General features: G+C 35.8%; 1 protein-coding gene across 7 annotated transcripts in view; it reads right to left on the reverse strand.

Annotated features, from left to right (window-relative positions):
- Positions 1–478: 478 nt before the first annotated feature.
- Positions 479–22,094, reverse strand: part of ATP11B (ATPase phospholipid transporting 11B (putative)) — a 61,403-nt gene continuing 39,787 nt past the window's right edge. The window contains exons 26-31 of one of the 7 annotated variants that reach the window (XM_084528777.1): positions 20,941–21,006; positions 20,557–20,660; positions 19,762–19,927; positions 9,599–9,732; positions 2,941–3,014; positions 479–1,585 (exon numbers count right to left, since the gene is read on the reverse strand). In XM_084528777.1, coding sequence (XP_084384903.1) covers positions 2,981–3,014; positions 9,599–9,732; positions 19,762–19,927; positions 20,557–20,660; positions 20,941–21,006 — 504 coding nt within the window. In that variant the 3' untranslated portion in view covers positions 479–1,585; positions 2,941–2,980. Of the gene's footprint in view, positions 3,015–4,871; positions 9,733–12,298; positions 12,422–15,877; positions 15,964–19,761; positions 19,928–20,556; positions 20,661–20,940; positions 21,007–22,094 lie in introns of those variants that run through there. The other 6 variants (XM_084528775.1, XM_084528776.1, XM_084528774.1 and 3 more) reach the window with 6 other exon arrangements.

Here is a 22,094-nt window from a genome sequence, read left to right on the forward strand (position 1 = left end):
TAGGAAACTGTTCAAGAACCCAAGGCTGAGAGCAGACGTATGTGAATGGTGTGTGGGGAGAGGACAAGGCCACAGTGTGGTGGCCAAGTGCACAGCTTATTTTGCTGCAGAAGAAATGGGCACGAAGCGCCTGGGGGAAGCCCATGGCTGAGCAACGCTCTGGGTAAGCTCCTTGTTGCACAGCTGGTGCCAGGTGGGAGGTGTGCTCACAACGCATGCACAGGTGGTGGGGCTGTACCAGCAGCTGGCACAGGGGTGTTGCTTCAGGGCCTCTCAGCAGCTGGGGAACCTGAACCCAGGGGCCAACCTGCTGAGCCTGGCAGCTGTGGAGGCGCAGTCCAGCCATGGCCAGCACAGCTCCTGAAGCCCAGCCATGGCCAACACAGCTCCTGAAGCAGCAGCAGTGGTCACTGTGGTCACTGCTCTGTTCACCTGAGTGCGCCGAGGGCTCTGGCTGTGACCTGCATGTATGTACGCAGGTATGTAATTAAAACAATGACCCAGCTAGAAGTGAAAGGTTTATTTAATAAATATAATTTCCATAAATCATTTTTAAAACAACTTCTACTGCCCGAGCTGTACAATAAACATTGACACGCTGTCAGAGAATCAAAAAAAAAGAAAACAAAAAAACATGAGGCAGCCACAGTGTCAGAGGTCCCAAAAATCTTTGTACTAATTATTGCTAGTTTCCAGTTGTCAATGCCCCTTATTTGTCTAAAATTAAGGATCAACATTGTTAAAAGTGTACCATCAAATGTTCCTCACAAAGCTATAATTCAAGTTTTTCTTAAAAAAAAATTTATCACACTCCCATAACAGAACAGAAGTCTAGCTGGCTTGTTATTTTAAATTGTGCATAAGAACTGAAGTCTCCAATGTAACCATAACTGGAAATTTTAAAAATCTATTCTTTGCTGTAGTTAGCAAATGCCATCTTCTTTGTACCTGAAAATGATCCTCATTTTAATCCATACAGTTGAGGAAAAAGGAAAAGAGTTAGCTTTTATCTTTGAACTCATGGCAGAAATGCAGAAAGGCTAAGAATGACTGGACTTGGCTCATAAACAAACACTTCCCTTTAAATCTGCTGAGGAAAAATTAATATACACCATAGCACATTTAGGTGTATTGTAGGGCTTCTTTCAGGCGAGTCACACTTTATGGTCTAAGCTACAGTATTTTTCATCTCTTCCCGTTTAACGTTACATAGACACCTTTTGCCCATGGCCCCTCAGATTTTTATTCTTGTCCATGCATTTATACAAAACAGAAAAAAAAAAAAAAACAACGACGAAAAAGTCATATCTCCAATGATGACAATTTTATATACTTACTGTAAAACAACATAACATGGCAACAACTAGAGCAAGGTGAATACTTCAGTGATGAGAATATTCCTTTTAAAGAAAGCCACAGAAGCTTGGGCAGCAGACAGGGTCTCTCTAAGTTATTTCTGGCATCTCTACGAGCAGTAGAAAAATCTGTGGAAAGCAGAAGCCTTGCAACTACTGATGCAAATGTCTGTCTAAGATGATCGATGGCAAGAGCTGATACAGCCACGCGCAGCCAATCTTTCCTCCTCCTGTTTATAAATTGAGTCATTCAAATACAGCTCAGAAACCAGACAAATCATGCCACTGGAAGCAAACAGCAGAGGCAAAGAACATACAAAACAACTGACAATAAAAGAATCACCAAAGAAAATCTGCAAAGAACAAAGTCTAAATAGGAAATAACTTAGGAGAAAAATCTAAAATTAGTTTGTTTTCCTGACAAACGGTTCACTCAGCTCTAGGAATGTATTACCATTTTTAAGAAGTGTTTTGTGTAACAATGCAGCAGCAGGTGCAGTCACAATGGTGTCATAGCTATCAGTTATTCTACAGCAAGAGACTAACATAGTCTAAAAAATGGTTATGCATGATTATGCACTTTTGGACCCTGAATTTCACCAACATCACTAATATTAATAAATCTAGACATGTCAGATGAAACTTAAAAATAATTTAACTACTGACTGAACAGCTTTGAGACATTTCTAATACTAGAAAATGATTTTTTTTTTCTCCAATATAGAAGTTAGTCATTAAAAAAAAGTGTTTGGAAGTATTACTAAAGGTTCCTGGTAAGAAATTATAGTTGCCTAATATTCGTTCTAAGTTGCATAATCTTTTCTTAAATAATCTTTTGCATTAGAAAACAAATCATTATGAAAAGGTAAAGCTGAAGTTCTCAGCATTTTCTCCTTTGTGTTTTTGGTACCCTCTTCCCCCATAGCCTTAGAAAACTTATAGAATATATATATATATATATATTTTTTTTTTTTTCCATCTTTTCACTGCACCCTTTATAAAGCATAAGTTTGGTAACTATGTTTTATCTAAACACCACCACCTCGCTTTTCACAGAACAGGAAAAAAAATGCTGAGAATTCAAATCAGTTCTCAGGGTGGCAAATGGAGAAGGTGCTCCTTCAAAGACGCTGCATAGTAAGGTTACAAACACCACTCTTATTTACTGGACTGTCTACTGTAGGCTTTCCTGCCATATGTTACGGATTTCAGGCCAAGAGATAATTCTACAATTTCTTCTCTATGGCCAATTCTTCCTCATCCGTTAATTCTAAATCAGAGAGATTAATTCTATCATTAAACTGAGTAATTTGCATTTTGTTTAAACTTCTTTGTGTAGACTTCTACAGTGTATGCACTGCACAACGAGTGTTTTATACATTTTAACTGTCAAAGGAACACACAGATTATTTCATCTTTCAATAAAAGCAATTTCAAATGAGCTGTGATGTACTTACAAAAACATGATCAATTCCTCCTTTCAAAACAGTTGTCAGACCAAAACCTGTGGTCTTGTACGAACCAATTCTACACTCATTAAATGAGACATTACTGATTTAGATTTACTGCAAATAAAAAAATATACCTTGGCGGACAGATGGATTCTTAAATTCTTCCTGAATTGTTTAAATGCATGTTTCTTCGGTAACCTTACAAACACTGGGAAAAGGGAAAGTAGGGGGGAAAGGGAGAAGAGGAGATGGAAGGTTTTAAAGAAACACATAATGAACGTAAATTATTTTTCAAATACAGTGCTGTGCTTCTTTTGAGCAAATATAATTAACATATTTGTATGGTAAAAGCCAAAATCTATTTATGTACAGAGCTTGAACCAATCTAAATGCTTGGAGTGGGGTTGTTTATCAAAGCCTTTGACTTTCTGTACAAAGTTAACCACAGTTTATATTTCAATACACAATACACTAACCACACATACTGATGAGGTAATGAGGCCTAAGATGGTCAGACAAACTGACTGGATGCTATGGCTGACATGGACAAACAAGTACTTCTGAGAAGTTCAACATGGTGGTTCAGACATAAAAGATACAGCTAAACAGCAGAGATCTGTTAGAATAATCTAAAACATTCTTATTTCCTGGATACCCATGGCAGCTAGAAGACTGGCTCAGAAAAATAAGTCATTAAGAGCATCATTATTTGGAAAATAATTATTAGTATATACATGAAATGTAAATAAAGCTAGAGGAGTAGATGAAATCCAAATATATATATATATTGCATATCTGCTTAAAAATTTTCTCGGGGAAGGGAGAGGCAGCAAGGAGTTTAATACATATCTGCACAGGAACCAGGTCTTGAAGTATATGCAGTTAGCAACATTGCATGTTAATGCCCATTACATGTGGTATGCAAGACTATGTTCAGTTATTTCTTATCCATCTGAACATTCAATGTAGGGATCTAGTATACAGCTAAAAGCTTCATGCACTGCACTTAGACAGTCAAAGGCATGATACAAGTATATACTATGAACACTAAAATACTTATTTAAAAGGAAAATTTCCTATTTCTTTCCTCATGTCATAACTTATTTATGGCTTCTAGTTGTGAACTGATCTTGGTCTAATACCAGCAGGATGAAAACCTATTATTTTGCATGTTCAAGTCACTACAAGTTCCAAAACAAGGTTGCAATGACAATTTACTACAAAAACATTGCCTTTAACAATGAAAACTTGAAGATCTAGTAGTATCTGCAGCCTTCAGTTTAGAATGAAGCTTCCAGTCCTTAATGCAAAGATAAAGTTCCACGAGAACTGAACTAACACAAGTTAAAGCCATGAGCTAGAACAATTAATAGCAGACCCGTTTATAGGTTAAGGAACATCCAAAACATGACACAAAGAGAACTGGACCTCACCTGCAGCTCACTGAACTTGGGAGAATTTGGGATGATAGGAACAAGAGGGATTACTCCCCTCCCTGGCCCCACTAGGACATCACATCAAGATGTTTCTGCCATAGAATTTGCTTGGGAGACAGTGCTTGAGCCAATAGCAAAAACTCATACAGACAGGGTGACAGCAGCTAATGCTGTTTTTGTCCATATTAAGCTTAACTGAAGCTTAACAGGTTTGCATAGACACTACTTACAGGTGCTATTTACAGTCTGTTCGATTTACATTTTATTCCACAAAGAATATATATATATATATATATATAATCTTTTGCTGTCTGACAAGGAAGATATTTACAATATTGATGGGACTTCTTCAGTATCAGAGACTGACTCCAAACTGGATTCCCAAACAAGCATCCAGAAGCAGCAGCATTTTTACTGGCCTCTACCTGAAGCCTACCTAAGACAATGCTCTATTATATCTCTAGTGGCAGCACCTCCATTTTACCTCCTACGTTTAAGACAACTAGTAAGCTTAGCCATCTTAGCAGAATGAAGAGGCAAATGTTGCTACACAGCCCCGAACATCCAGACACACTTACACTGGTGAGAGAAGAGGGAAGGGGAAAAAAAAGTACCTGCACGATGTACCATTCAAAGTTGCATCTGTGCAATCTGTTTTTATTGGCATACTTAGGTATAAAAACATTGCCACCAATGTCTCAGATCCTTTAGATATATGAAGATAATTAAGCATTAATTGCATCTTTGAAGTACAACATGACCAAATATAAATACATGAAAAAGAGAACATGCAAAGATTCCCCAACGATAAAAGAATTATTCATTCAAAAAATTTATGCTAGTGAGACACCTGCACAATCCACAATTTCTTTCCCAATTTTCCATGTCAAATTCGTGAATTGTTATAACAAAACACAGAGCATTAGAAAAGATGACTGGCTTCTGAATTGTACTTCAAGAAAAGTGAACTGTTACACCCCTTACAATTCCAAATTACTGATCTGTAAACTAGCTGCTTTTCAGTGATGACTAACACGTTGCTATTCATACACCAGCATAAATATTTGAATTGTATTTCACTCTCAAAAGTATTGAGTGCTTATACACTGTAGTAACCACCCATGGAAATAACAAGAGTGATTTGAAAACCGTTAAGACAGCATCTGTAAGAAACAGGTTCAAAATGAGTGCGTGAGTGTGTGTATGTAAAGTGAAGGGTCATCATGAAAAATGCAACTTTTTAATAAAGTTTCATTTTGCAGATTCAGTTCTATTGAATCATTTGGATTTGGGAGAAGAAAGATTTTGTTGCTGTGTTATATCAGTGTCTCAAGTATCAAATACAAGATTCCAATCTGCTAACATGGTAACAAAAAAGATTAAATGGTCAGAGGTAAACGCATTCCTTAAAAAATTGTTTAGCAACTTGTGGATATAATTAGAAAAACTATTGGAAGCAATTACAGTCCATATGACTGTTATGCTAGGCCAAAAGACAAGCCACAGTTTGTCTTTAAGTCATGCTATAGTCCTGTCTAGGGCAGGGATGCAGCATTGAACTCACTTCAGAACCTACTATAGGTATGTGAGCACCACATGGCTTCCACAAGGCATTTACAAATGTCCCTGTTAACAAGTGGGTGAGTCCATTGTGGAGAGAGTCAAGATGCTTCTGTCGTTGGCATAGAAGGGATCCGATGAACTCCACGATCTAAAGTAACAATAAAAGAAAAGTTTGGCTGACTGGGAATTTATAATCTAGAGGCAAGGCGCAAAGTCTATGAAAGCAAAGAAAAAATGTTAGGAGATCAGGCAAATGAAGCTCTTTAAAAGACTAATCTATTAGTTTTATGTAAAAAGCTGCAATTCATTTAAACGTTTGAAAGTACACTATAGTTAATAGAGCCAACTATTTAATTAAAAATTCCATGCCTTCCAGAAAGGTAAAGTTAATCTCAGCTACAGATATTTTCACTGCTTTAAACTTAAATAACCAGAAGTTTATATTTATTGGCCAGCTTTCCAACTAGTTTTAGTGCCTCACAAATGTTGCACACGTAAGTGCAGGCACTTTGAACGCTACGGTTTGATTGCCTGAAGTCATTCTAGTAAAGCCTTGTGGTAAGCACAGCTAACCACAGCATGCCAGTAGATTGCTGTTCTAACATTAAACGCCCGTGCTGTCTCAAGTTACGGGTGGGCAAAACCTTATCTGCAGCCATGAGTTTATTTCAACCTTTACTGTTAAATTTAAGTTAAAATTTAAGACATCGGGAAAAATATCTAACATGTTATGACTCTTGATTCAGAAGTGATCTTGCAACATCTCTCTCTCAAGGACGGATTACTGCTTTTGGAGAAGAAACACTTTAGAGGGGCCATTGTTTCTGGTTGAAAAATATTATAGGACTGTACATGAAAAGCTGAAAAATAAAGGGTTGGAATGCAAGAAATCCAAGTATAACAAACTTATCCTCCAAATTTTCCTCTGTCAGAAATCTGCTGTTTCTTTAGAACTGTTACATGCAGTGCCTCGACACGAGTACTACTAATGGCAGAGCCAACAACACATTAATGAGCCCTACTGTACAAGAATGTATGTGATCCAACATTCCTAATATTTTAGTGACTGACAAACTGACAGACAATTTAATGGAACAGACAGACAAAAATGCATTTCATCATACTACACCACACATTTTATAGTGAATGAAACTATAGAAAATACTTCTTGAATACGTTTTACAAGCAGTAAGTACTGAATTTCTGTAACCCTCTACTCCAAGCATTTGCACAACTTTGATTCATCAACGTTTCTATCAAAATTTGATACCGTATTTGACTTCATGTTCAGTTATCATATTTGACAGAGTATCAAGAGCACAAAATACAACACAATCTATCTACATCAATATTATTTAAAATTCTGCTCATCATTCCACAGCATGCTTACAATTTGCTGCTGTCTCCTGGTTGAATATGAAGCTGCTTTATACAGCATAAGTATGCAAGAGGCTGTCTAACTTGTGACTGTGTGATCTAAGACATCAGCTATTAAGTACAATGAAAGCAGATCAAGAAAATTTACAAGCATTTTTAAATCACCAAATAGCTTTTCTAACTGTACCTTCAGGATTTCTCAACTTACACCTGCCATATGTGATCAAAGCAATTAGTACATTAAGAAATAAACAAAGACTTTCACATATTATAAGGCAAGTGTAAGGGAAGAATATAAACAGTCTTGACTTTTAGACTAGGTTTTAAGTGATGTTGCTTTGGATGCAACTGAAGTCACTGGAGAAAAGACTGAAATAAAAAGTTTTCTTTGTAGTTCTACTGTACAGAAAATTAAGTGAAATGAGAAAGTGGTTCAAAGAAATTTCAACCAGAGGCAAAAGCAAAAGCTATGGAGCTTCAAGCCCTAGTGCGGCACCACTATAGTTTTGCATAATCAATAAACGTAATGCTAACTTCGGTGTTCTAACAATTCTGAAGTTACTTAGCTAGGTGTAACTTCATTTGAAAATCACGAGGTAAACAGACACAAAAGCTGAGAAAAAGCAATCTTCAAAAAATGCTTAATATTCTGTCAAATATGATTCATCTTCAATAAATATTTTTAAGTTAAAGAAAATCAAACTGCGTGAAAAAAGGAAATGGTAAAAGTGCAAATACATTGCAGAAACAGAATACCTACCTTTTAAAATTACACATTACTAAAGCAAATGTTAACCAAAAAATCTGCTCTAATTAGATAACAATAAATGAAAAAAAATAGCACGAGAAATGTTTCATTTGTAAAGCACAGTTTTACAGAGAAGTGGTGAAAAAACACCAAAAAAAGAAACAAAATAACAAAAAAAAGCCACAAGACCTTAGAGCAAATACCACCAAGATGTTGATTTTTAGACCAATTAAATGCTCATCTTGTAGATTAAGAATTCTATTAAATTGTTTATTTTACACATCATGCCCGCCTTCTATACAGCAAGAATTTAATTAAAAATGTACTTATCATAACAGTTCATTTTTCATATGGAATGAAACATTTTGCATAATCATACCCTAGATTTGTAGAAATGCTGAGTAAATTTCATAAGCAAGCCAAATGAGAAACCAACTGAAACCACAGACATGGCGTTCAACACAAGAGTTCAAAACAGGGATGTACTACGTATCACGTCAATACCTAAAGGCAAAATCAGAACTGACAAAGCTTGTCAGTGAAAATTACCCACACAAGATTTCATACCGAACGAATGATATCATGACCTTTAACGAAAAGAGACAAAGTGTCAAATACAAAATGAGTTTCCTTGAAAATGCGTGAAGTGCAACTTTTTCAGGTTTGCCTTTTGACCAATGAAGGACCATGGTATCATTCAGGGATTGAGATTACGATGTACAAAAGACCATTTGTATTTCTACCCCCAAATATTTCCGTGTTTGTAAGACAGCCCTCTCTATTTGGAAACGGGGAGATGGCACATGAGCAGATTTAGTAAGAGCTTTTTTCCCCTCACAGTTTTGCTCACTGCAAGAAAAGTATCGCTCCTCAGAAGTATTTGATTACTGTAACGTGCTTTTATCCCACAGAGGTTTATTTTACATGTGGTTTGTGAAGGAAAAGATTTATTTAGCACATACTTTGGAATGGCACACATGATTTTGACAATAAACCTTCTAGAACTTAAAAAACGTTTAAAATTCTTAGAACCTGATGGCTCTGTTCTGTCAATTACACTGATTTTAGAAATAGATTATAAAAGTTATACTACAAAAATATTTAATCTCCATATCAATCAATGGCTGCAAGATTAAAGACTTTCCTTATAACAATAAAGTTATATTCAAGGAGGGGGTGTGAGCCTTTTCTATATCTTCAGGAGTAATTCAAGCTCCAAGGTAAATATTTGGAGGTTGTACATCAAGAACCAAGGGGAAAAGTCTTTTGACTTTACAAACAACTCCTGATTCGTGAAGGCAAAAAATCATAAAACAGGAGAATAAAAGCAGCAGCGAGGCTTGATTATCTAAAGAGAAGAATGTACAAAAAAAATCAAGAGAAATTATGATAGATACAATGCAAGAACTTGTACTAAGCCAAACTAAACATTATAACAGAAATTTTTTGAAAACCGTTTTTCCCCCTCCCCATCCCAAAAGAAAGCACTCAAAAAGAAGAAAGAAACTTATCTTTGAGGATGAATAAAGTACAATAAAGTGTTGCATTTCCTACTTAAATAAACAAAACCTGCAGCTGGTTTGTTAGACATCTATAGCTGCAGGCTCATCAGGTTCCAGTTTATAGGAGAATCGTCTGCAGCAAAGGCTATTGAGAGAAATTCCACACCTGTTGACCCGGGTTGGACTACATCTTCCCATTAGTCGTTCCAGCATTCTTCTAACAGATGTGCATGCTGTTTCCCCATCTGAGAAGCAGCACATGGAGTCCAAGCAGTTGATACCTGAACTTGCCTCAGTAAGCTGGAAGGATGAAACATAAAAAAGAAAAATAAAATAAAATTAGTATTTGTAAATTCTAGCAATAAAGATGTTATCAGAAATCACTTAGGAAAGGCAGGTTTTCTTGAAGTTAATGTGTTGAATATTTTTCAATCTTACTGAAGAACTACAATGCTGTTCACCATTTCCCTTCCCAAGGCCTATAAACACTATTATTTGATGTTCCCAAGGTTTAAAACACAGCCTCGCTGAGCATATGGAAACTGTATAACACCATTTGTGCTTAATGATAAAAATAAACTGGTTACCAATTTTCTGCATTACAGCTAAATGAATTTCTGGAGCAGAGCATCATGCAGTTTAAACTGTCCAGCCTTGATTAAACTCAGTAGAGGTACAACAGTTTATACAATCTGCAGGTGTATTTTTTTAAGCAAAATCTATTTAGAGAAAGCTTCAAATCAAGGCTACGAAATAAAAGTGCAGCAATGTGATTGTAAGTATTAATTATTCCTTAAGAAGCATAGAATGCAACTTCCGATAATAACTTAGATCCTATCACAACCATAGGTACACACATCCTTGCCTTTGCAAGGAACAAAAGCAAATCCTTAATTTTGTGAAAATCTCTAGATACGAATCAGACGGATGCTAAAAAGGTTTAGTCAAGCTTATGTCAGTACGAAGAACAATTCAGCATTAGCATAACAAACTTCCTATTGTTCATTCTTAGCATAATGAGAAAAGGACCCAAACAAAATGAAAGTTACATGGAGATGTACGGGTTAAAGGTAAATTACATCTATTGCTGTACTCCCCTATTATTTTTGAACACTAGTCAACTGCAACACAAGTGAAATCCAACTGAAACTTAGCACTATTGGATAGAGAATATCCAAATCTGATTTTAGCATTCTTTCCAAAAGGAAAAGCGGAGTGTGGGGATTCTTTCTGATTTTACTTAAAAAGTCTACATGAGAGCATCCTGTCAAACAACTGCCAAACATACAGGCTGATTTTAAGCACCCATTATTCTTAACTCACTCTCAGACACCTGTGAATGAGGAAACCCATGAGAAGTCAGCTTAACCTATGGCAGGGCACAGCTCAGTTTTAAGAACGTTCCCCGACTTTTCACCACATGACTGAAAGTAAATGACTGTTGTCTGAAAGACTTTGGTTTCCAAACCCAATTTCTTTCATGCCACCCATTCTTACCCGGTACTAACATCTCAGTTTCTCAGAGAACAGTTTCTCTGAGCAGACACATCGATTATGAGCAGACACATTCCTTCCTAATCCCCTAAAACCCAGGCAACTTGGACAGATTACAGCTTCCTAACAGAACAACTCCTTTTCTAGAATGAACAAGCAGCCAAAAGAAACAGGAGACTTTTGGAAATCCAAGAAATCCAAGTACAGTTCACAACTGTGCTGTCACAGAAGATACCATGACGAGGAACAGCATAATTTACAGCGTTGCACTGAAAGCAAGTACAACCTTCACGGCAATTTCTTATTGTGCTGACAGAGTATTAGACAAGAAATTACACAGAGCAGAAGCAATTCCTAGCAGGAGGTCAGAAAGCAAGCTCCCTGCCACACATACAGTGATCTTCACTGTTCTGTTAACAGCAAGACAAACTCTGAACATTCCACCACTTAAGATTTCAAAAGTCCTGACACAGAGCAGTCCTTGACGTTATTAAAAGACTGGCATAAAGAAGAACCAGGAGTCATGCAAACTAGCTCTCAAGGAGGGAACCTTCAGTTCTGGATTTGGAGGCATGGTCACTCCTCTGCAGTAGAATCTCCTTCGTTCCTCTCAAGTTAGAGGCTAACAAAAAGCTGGGCTCATACATGAACCATTATTTATGGAGAAGTTAATATTATCCTTTTAAAAAAACAATAGATCTGACCTTACCTAAGCTTGCACAAAAAATTTATGTTCTATCAAATTCACATCTAAGTGTAAAGTAATACTGGACATGCATTAAGGACACAACATAAACTCTGTTTTATGTGTACATATGTTGGGTATCACTGCCTGGAGAACGTGGGTTTTAATATCTATGCCCACTGTATGGAAGGAAGATATTTATATTATGCTAAAGAGCTCTTCCCACTTTTCTCTCTGTGGCAGAGAGTTACAATCATAGGTCTATAGCAAAGTAAAATATGGAGATGATTATGCTCTGCTGCCTTACCATGCCAAAGACCTGAAACATACCCTCAAGAGATAAAAGGGAGGTGAGCCAATGCTTACAAAATCAATACACACAGAGAAATATCCGATATTATTCACATTTGGGCTGCAAACAGTCTTTTCAGAAGGTAAGATCTGGGATCACCATAACAGAACAGGTATTATAACAGATCATTTAATGTAATAAATGAAAAACACAGTTGAAATGTTGAATTAAAGAGTGATTTGGTTTGATAAAGAAAATCAGACCCACATACTGTGATACCCACATTTCTGGCATCTACGAGAAAACTTGCATCTTGGAGATGGCTTCATGACTGTCTATAAAATGATATTTATAAATATATATACACACACAGTAGGGTAGAGTGGGAGTACTACCTAGTGAACGTAAGAACTGTCCTGTAGGCTAGATGGATCTAGCAGTTGCCTATTGTCCTCCCCTCTGTGCTTGCTTTCAGCAAAGTCACATGCTGAGCTGACTGAACCCTTATCTTCTTCCATCTAGAAGGACAGAAAAGCAACAGATCTTATAAAGCACCATGCTTGCATTGCTTTAAAACAGTTACCACATGAACCTTCATTTTACAGATTTGTTCTTGAGAGAACAGGGCACATTTACATAGAAGAGGCAATTTTTTCAAGTTAATTGGTAAAACACATGGTTTATCAGCGCACAAGTATTAGAAAAGTTTGGTCTTTTTGTGCACCACAGACTGCAGAAGGGGAAACTAAGTCTGACATTTATTTCAAATTTTCAGATTGAGGTTTAGTTGTCCTTTTCCAACAGGAAGGATCATTTCAATTTGTTCATCTTACTACAAGGTGTTCAATATGCGACACAACAGACATTTCAACCAAACATGTAATCACACTGAAATACGCAGTTGGGACTTCGCTGAACAGTAAATGTATTTAACCACGCACATCAAGGTACAAATATTGCAGGGTATTTTCCTGAGCCCAGGTGCTAACTACCAACGTGTCTGATGCCGTATGGACATTTAAGAAGGTATATGATACAGGTATTGCTAATCTAGGTATTGCTAATCTACAATTAAGTTGCAACTTAACTCCCTTTTCTAAAGCTCACTTCTGTTTTTTAATCCATAACATGCTGTGTAACAAAATGACAATTAGAAAGCTTTAGAATTTTAAAAGAATATAAGAGTACTGACATCTAACAACTTCATTGGAACTTATAATTTCAACTTTTTTTTTTCTACTCTTCATTTCTTCAAATCAAGTAAACCTACAAATGCCATTTTTTTCAATTATTTCAAAATAATTACTAAAAAGTATTTTCCAGTAAGTACACATGTACACTTTTGTTACTGAAAATCAGTATGAAAAATCTACTCTCTCATTGATTCCCTCTTCCTATCATAGGTTCTGTGGATTAGCTCACAGACAAGCAACACACTATGCTAACACAATATACAAACCTGTAAAGGAAGACAAAGTTTGTTCAAAGTTTAGCAAATTATGGTGTTCTGATATATTTCACTACTGTACACTTGTACAGTTTTTTTGGAAGTTATGTGGTTTCTGTAAGGAATGAGTAAAATGAACAAAAAAACTCCCTGCTCTGACTTCTACACAGCTGGTCTAGATCACATATGATAGCTATTAGGAGAGGAATCCTATGTAACAGCAACTAGAGGAAAAAATACAGACAAGTAATGAAGGCCATAAAGACAGGGCCAGAAGTTATGGAGACAAGTAAAGAAAGCAGATCTCTACAGAGATGAAAAGAAAACAAGCCAACAACAGATTCATGGGAGGGCAGATGAAGAAAGAACAGGGTCTCATGCTAAGGTAAATGCTCCAGTTTAAGAGTCCTACATATGTTATGCACTGACAACCTTCCCTGTAAATAAAAATCCTGTCTGTGTTTTTTGTTTCCCTGACACTGTGCACAACTGTAATACACTGTCAAAATGTAAAAGCCTCTATAAACAGTTAATTTAATCTCTGATTAGAATTAGAACATGTATCTGAACAACACGTCTTGCATGCAGATTAAGATTTCTGACAGTTCTTACGAAGCAGAGACATCAAACATTTAACACAAACCTCACACGCAAAACTTTGTTTACAAAGCAAAAACAGAAATGAGATACAAGGGAGCCCAGTTAATAGCCCAAGATAGAATTTGACATGTTCCACTAACTAGAGACAGCTTTAGAAGAAAGAAAAAGGAATTTTTTCAAGTATTCAGTCATCCGTCTCCGGGTAAGCATAAAGCCTGCACCTGACCTGTGCTGTCGTATTTCCTTTTCATCCCAAGCTACAAAATGACATTATAGTTCAGAGGTAAGAGTTTAAGAGGCATACACAAGAGTGCATTTCTGCCTTACAGAAATCACAGGGATGTTTAGAAGACCCCAAGCTCTTAATTCTGTGTACACCACAAATGTTTTATAAACTTGAACTTTTTTGGACACTGAAGTCTAACCACGCAAAATTTGATTACAACATCCCATATATTTTAATTTGCATTCATAAAAGGTGTTAATGTTCTGTTGATATACCATTGCTTTGGTATATCAACAGAACACTAAGCACATTCTCAGAACATGGCATACGTCAGTTAAACCTGGCACTATATTGCTTTTGCTTTTCATCTGAAGACTAACAAAGAACTAGAGAAAGCCAAGTCCTAAGTTTACTAAAATTGAAGAGGTAGCTGTACTGCAGTTTTTGCCTCTGCTTTAAAGCTAGTAAGTGCTAACTTTAAAGAAAAGAAAAAAAAAAAAAACAAAACAAAACAAAAAACAATGCCTCTCTGGGGTGTTTGGCAATCTAAATTGCAGAATTCCTGATGTGTTTTCACAGTGTGACAAATAATGGCTAAAACCTGTTAATAAGCCATCTGAGCAGAACAGCCACTTCAGATGTCTCCCTGCAAATATACTGTCCACTCTCAGAGCAAACAGAAAGCTTTTTCTTTTTGATTTTAATAGGGCTTTTATTGTTTCAATTAACTGATTTAAAAATACTCTAACCACTTCCAATGACAACCTCATCTCTTCTACTTTCCCTTATTAAAAAAATGTAAATTAGTGTCTCAAACCCCCCAAACATGGGTTGCTTGGTTCTCCTAGCATCCATTCCCATGCTTTTAGGCAACAGTTACCTACAAATTATGTAAAAGAAATCAGTTCTCTGCATTATTTCTTACCATATAATATAGATGTAGATAAGGGTAGGATAATACATCAAACAGATTAAGACATTATTGATGCATAAGAATGTTTTAGTCTTACAAGTGAGAATCATTATTTGATAGCGTTTCACGTACTGAACTCTGCTACACATGTACACTTATCTTTTCTTGTATAATTTTCTAGAACTTTGTATAAAATGTATTTGAGAACATGTACCTGTAACAGTCAAAATAAACAACACTCACTTCATATATGCACAAAACAAACACAGAAAGCCTTAGCTGCACAAGTGTACATATGCACCCAAATTTAAAACATTTTCTGCACTTTCAACACAAGTGAAAGCAAATTAAAATGGGCAAACAACTCGCAATAAACTGCTGCTTGAAATATATGGACCTTCCTGTCACGGCCTGATGAAACTGAAATTATCCAACATGCAAAAAGCACTATTAATTTTGATCATGAAGAAATTAAAGCATTTTAACCATGCTAGAAACTATAATTATTTAAAAATGGATGCAAGAAGAGCTAGGTCTATTCCAAAAGTAGAGCATCATGCTAGGGATATTTTTTCCTAAAAACAAAGCACGTCCAACATGCTACTTAGGAGAAGCATTTGGCTCAAAAACACAGAGCGAAGCCAAGAAATATACCAAACTTAATGTATCTGCACTATATTGCCCTCTCAACCCGCTAATATTCATGCCTCTTCCCATCTCTCTCAGCACTGGTTAGTTCACCTTCAGCATGCATAAGAGTTGATGAGGAACTGTCCCTCCTACTCTACCTAATTTTGCTCAGCTGATTCCTTGCCCTGGACAATGGCTGCAGTGCGATGAACTCGTCACTTAAAGCAACTCTGTTGGAGTACATCTACAGTTGGACAGAGAAGGGATGGAACATACATGTCAGTCAGTAGCAGCAGTAATTTTCTAAGAGAAAGACACAGGACAAGACATTGTTATAAAAGTGGTATGCACATTATATACAGAAACACAAGCCTGGTACCTTTAAGACAGTTCCTGGATCATCACGGCCAGTTGTTGTTTGGGAGGACCATACCTGAGTGCACCTCGGCTTTCACACTAAAGACAAAGGCCTTTACGCTTACATGTCTATACTTTACCTCACATTCTTACTCTGTATTACCTTGTTTCCTCAACAGTGCTGTGATTTACCACAAGATTTATATTTTGATTCAGATTTCCCTTACTGTCCAAGTCTTCCTACTTGCCATAGTTGGGAAAGAACAGAGCTATAGTCAGAAATTACCCAGAACGGGGTAAAAGACCAAAGGCAGAAGACCAAAGTCAAACATATGATGTACTCTCTTCAAGGTCGGCAAAAAAACTAGGAACACAGGAGAAAAACAAACCAAAACACAACTTAAACCAAAACAAACAACAACAACAAAAAAAGACACTGGTACCCTAAAAGGGAAAGGTAGATCTAACCAAGCTAATCCTGTGATAGAAGTCAACTCATGCTAGCCCATGGAAGACACAGATTTTTATTTTCCTTAAAGTCATTGTAGAACATAGAAAAATTACATTTAAAGTTTAACACCTTCTAAAGTGGTTCTCCCTTATACTGGTTAAATTTAATCGCTTTCTTGGAAGTAATTTATCTAAGTGTAACATTTAACCATGACTGTTGATACTATGACCTTACACCAATTAAAGGATTTAAAATTAAGTTGCTTACATACTCAATAGAGTAATGTAGACACCTATAGATTGGGTTAATTCAAAGCGCTACAGTGTGTAATTCACACAAATAGTGTGCTCTAAGTTTCTGGAAGAGTAAAATAATTGGAACAAGCATTTTCAGTCAAGAAAGCCATGTTAGTTTTACTCACAACTTTCAGGGGAATATTTTACAATCTAAATAATGGAGGGAAGAAGTAATTTAAATAGCTATGAATTTAAACATCAGTAACTAAATATTAGTTCATGTAACAATTTGTCTTGCTCTAATAAAAACTTAGGAACTGTAAACTAAACTTTTCTTCCCTCAACATGCAAATGCACCACTTTAGTCATACAATTAAAAATGAAAAATTAAAAATAATTCAGTTGCACAGAGGGTGCTTTAGGACACAAGTGTTCTCCAAACTCACTCTATTGGAAAGCTTGAGACATTTTCCTCTGCTTTGAAAATGAAAGAAAAATATTTACCTCAAATTTAAAATACATCTAATGAGGTATAATAATGAAAGAAGCATCCTGTTACTTCCTGAAAGTAAGCATGGAAAATAAGTTGGTCACCTTGAATATATTCACTTAGGTCTACTTCTTCACTTGAAGAATAGCTTATGAAATTCTGTAGGGTCAATTGTCACATTACAATGGGGTAAATCTCAACAAAATAAACCTCATAAAAGCCACAAACAGGTGACTTTTTTTTTGGAAATACATTTTTAACTGTGATTTTGCTATCAGACATGCAGAGAAACCACCAGCTGGCTGCTGAAGAATTTTTGGTCAAATCACGTTTTAAATACTTAAACTTTGCAGTGTCAGAAGCTAGTTTTCAGAAAAAGGCAGTGCTTTAGTAAACACAGACCTTGGCGTTGAAATGGCTGTCAAATGGCACTGCAGAATGAGGAAAAGGAAAATCAAGCTGTGCACAAAACAAAATTATCATGGCCATGATTTAAGCTATAGCCACAAGAAATGTGTTAAATGTCCATCAAGATAGTTTCTTAAAGGTAAGAAGCCTGATTGTGTCCTTGATACAAACGACTGTAATTGAAACAAACTTAACCCGATTTTTTTTTTGAATCAATTAAGAAAATAAGACAATTAAATAAGGATTATATGGCAAAGGCTACAGGAAAAATGTAGGGCTTTTGGTGTTTTAATGCAAGTGTTTTTTTTTGTTTTTTTTTTTTTTTAGGGACACGAGAAACCTCGGCAACCATACTGATACACTGCCAAACAGAAATAGCTGATGTAAAGAAATGAAATGGAAGTGTTCAATAAATATTGTTTTAAGTTTTTAAGGGGAAAAAAAAAAAGAATCTAAGTAAGTAAAGAAGAAGTTCTCTAAAATCAAACATGCAATCAGGATTCTTAGCAGGTCTATCTGAGCAGTTTTCTGTAAGCTAGTGGTTTTTTAAGAACAACCACTCGGATTAAAGCTTGGATTTCAGCTATTAAATTCCAGGAGTGGAAAATGCAGCTAGTATTCCAATTCTGAAAAGGGATTAATAGATGTTTTGGCTAGCTACAGGTTTGTCAGCAGAACATCTCACATGGATGTTTTTAAACACAAATTAGAAGGGCAATATAATTCAAGTGAATAAAAAGGCACATACATCAAAGTAATTTAAAGATTAAATACTAAAGGTAACAACACTGATGTAATGTGGTTAAGAGTTCTGTGTACATAGCTCAATAAAATTTGGATTAAGCATCTAGGACACCACAAAAATCAACATGGCACACATTAAACAGACTAAAAGCTGCCAACAGTTTTCGGAAGAGAACTGTATATGGGCTATCTTCATCAACTGGCTGCTTTTCTATTTACTGTCTTTTTTACTGCTATCTGACCTCTTGGCAATGACCTGGAAGAAAACCAGCTCTTGCAGATAAGAAAGATGCAGAAGATAACAGGTTATTGACCTATATTATTTAGTGAACTGAATACAGCTGAGGAACTTGTAATTTCCATACTTGGCACTGATGTAAGCAATGCTGGAATATTGTGTCTTGTGGTGATAGACAAAATTTAAGGAGTGGTACAGATTACAGAAGTACCGATTACAAACTTTTTTTTTTTTTTTTTCCTCCTTCAAAAGTTCAAGTTCAATCTCTGTCAGATCAAATTAATTTGATCAGAAACCTAACTGTGAATAAAAAAGTCATTAACAGAAGAACTTACAGTTTATCAGAAAGGGTATACAAAGATAAGTGCTGAAAAATAAAACCAGAGAGGGTGACTGAGAATTGTGGGTCAAGACTTCTCTGTACTGCCACTAAAAAGTAAAAACACTCAAATACAGAGGACACGTTTAACTAAAAGAGAGCTCAATTTCAACAAGAATGATTTCAAGGAGATTTTGTGGCCTGCTTCAGGCAAGAGAAAGATTCTATTATCAGTGTCTCTTTAGACCCCATCTATGAATTTAGGAAAATACCACATGGGTAATTATCTTTAATTATATAATCAGCAATCATTTACATGGCATATGTATAATACAAACAAGATTTAAGAAATACTAATTAAAACAAGTCCTACTAAAGTATTATTTAAAATTGTTTTCATCAACATTTTAAGAACTATTCAGTATTAATTACAGTTGAAGAAAACTTCTAATACCTAGACAAACAAGTTCAGTTACCATTTTAAAGCAGGTATATATGATCCTCTTATGCAGTTGCAAACTGAGATGCAAAAGATTGAATGACCCCTCTATAAGTAAGTCTACTATTGTTAATATATTGATTACTTAAGCACAGATGTCATTGCCTTGTAAAATGGTGTTCTCATTTTGGTAATGCTCAAGTAAAATTTATCTTTTGAAATGAGAACACTCATTTAAACATGACAGCAGTATAAGAGGACAACAAAATAACACAGGAAAGTAATTAGTTTACAAGACAGATTTTAACAAATGCATTCTTTCACATATTGATCAAGCTGGATATAAAAGCATAACATTACCTGAGCTTTTTCAGTACTCGTTGGTTGTAGATGTCGGTACAGAACTTTCTTCACAACATCAAGAAACAAACAAGCAACTACTATGAGGATTATGGCAAACCAAGCAGAACCACTTGACAACAGTTGAACAAATACAAAGTACATATCCTGGGTATGTAAAAATGGCCTGAGAAGTTAAAAGAAGTGGTAATTATTATAAGGAACTTCTAGAAACAACAGTACAGTACAGGCAAGCTCAAGTGTATCCTAAAATATGTCAAGCAACAAGTCTCTTAGGATACAGAGGTACAACCGTTTGCTGTCCAAGAACATTAGCAATCTCCTGGACCTGGCCTACAAAGAAACACCGAGGACAGAGGGTACCCAACTTCAGAGGAAAATGATCTGTTTTAAACTATGTTGCAGAAAATCACTCAATGTCCTATAGCTCCAAGCCCCCCAAACACAAGCGAAAATGTATCACTTTGCTGATTTACCAGCATCATCATTTCTATTGCATTTGCCTTCTACACAAAACCTTCTGGGAACCCTATGTACTTTTCTAAAGGCATTTCTATTTTTTAGTCTCAGGCTGTCAGAGACAAGTAATCCCTGTCCTTGAGCACATCACAGTTTAGCAACATGGCTCCCATTTCTAAAAGAATCGCAAAACGTAAATGGCCTCAGTAAGCTTAGAACTACATTTTTTCAACACCTGCCACAAAATTCAGAGCAACATGGTAAAACGTAATACCTGTGTTCTTTCATGATTTCATTTATCACATGTCCTATAGAAAGGAAGAAAAAATAACTCACCAGATAATTCCCCCATAAAATAAGGAGAATATGAAATAAAATACAATGGATCCCCAAGTAACAAAATGGTTTATCCATGTCCAGAAGTGAGTTTCTAGTGCCATCTGAAACAAAGATAACTTCAATAAATTTCATTTTTCTCCTCACACTTCACAGAAAATGACAAATACTGGTCTGAAGTCATTTGATCATGCTTGTGAACTGCACTTGTGCTAAAACTAAATATTATTGTAACATGCAAAAGCACCTTTGAAACCAAAATAATAACCTCTTCTCTGGAATTCTTAAGAATCAGTTACTTCCATATAACTTTTAAAGCTATTTTAAATTATTGTTCAATTACATAGTTGCCTATGTATCAAAACGGAGATTATGGTAACATACCTTCATCGTAACAGTTATAACCATAACGGTGAAGACCAAAGTACCAAATGTCCAGTTTCCAAACATCTAAGAAAGTGGCAAGGCAAAAATAAATTAGTATTAGTAATAAAAATGATCGGCCAAAGCATTCATGGAAAGTTAGAATTTTCTCAAGTCTGCTATACTAATAAAACAAATCTGTGGACAAAGCTTGCATCATGAAAAAGAAGGACACAAAACAAACTACTAGAAAAAATAGAGCTTATGATAGGAGCAAAATTAACATTCTACAAGTCATCTTCCTTCCTGGTTCAAAACAAGTCACCATAAAGGCTATGTGAATGAAGAAAGCTCAAAATAATTACATGAAATGACAGGAAAATGAAGATACAAATTGATTGATTAAATGTAAGCATCTGAACAAAAATATCAGGTAGAAGGTATTCACTTTAACATAACTGCAAAACACTTACAGTTTTAACATTTTCAGACAGTTTTCAACATGCAGCATCACCTGTAAGTTCACATTTTTCCCAAGCACAATTTTACAATTCAAAAATAATGGTGCCATTATAGTTTTCAAGGAAAATGATAAGGAAAAGACACTTTGTTTCAAGGCTAGTGAACACAAAATGAAGTTTCAATTCTAAAACGCTGTATCAGTCACTTTTGTATTCTCTTGCCCACATAAGTTAGACTATCAAAACTCTGAACAAGTTCTACAACAACGAAATCTCAGCTCTGACACCAAGCGGGGATGTGAGTTTGTATTCTCTCTACCCACATGCTACTCAGACACACGCCACTCTATACACGTCCAACTACTCTGCTGTTGCAAGCAGTCCCAATACCGAAACCAAAGACTGCTTTTTCATTTATTTATTTTTCAATCAATACCATACTAAAAATGAACAAACCCTCACCTCATTATTTACCAGTAACAAACTAAGCAAGCAAGGACAAAGGGACTACATGCAGACAGGCAAAGTCATCCTAGATTGGACTGGTTAGTACAGCACAGGGGCATGAAAAGGGTTTTGCACAGTTGTAGTCCTTGTTACAGAGCTCTGACAAAAAATAAAAATAAAAAAAAATCCCAACCACCTTATCAGAGATCTCACAACTGCTTTTCTCATCTTTATACATGGGTGAAAAGTTAAGGCAGCTGTAAGTCT

This window comes from Aythya ferina, assembly GCF_964211825.1.
Source record: "Aythya ferina genome assembly, chromosome: 9".
Classification (NCBI taxonomy): domain Eukaryota; kingdom Metazoa; phylum Chordata; class Aves; order Anseriformes; family Anatidae; genus Aythya; species Aythya ferina.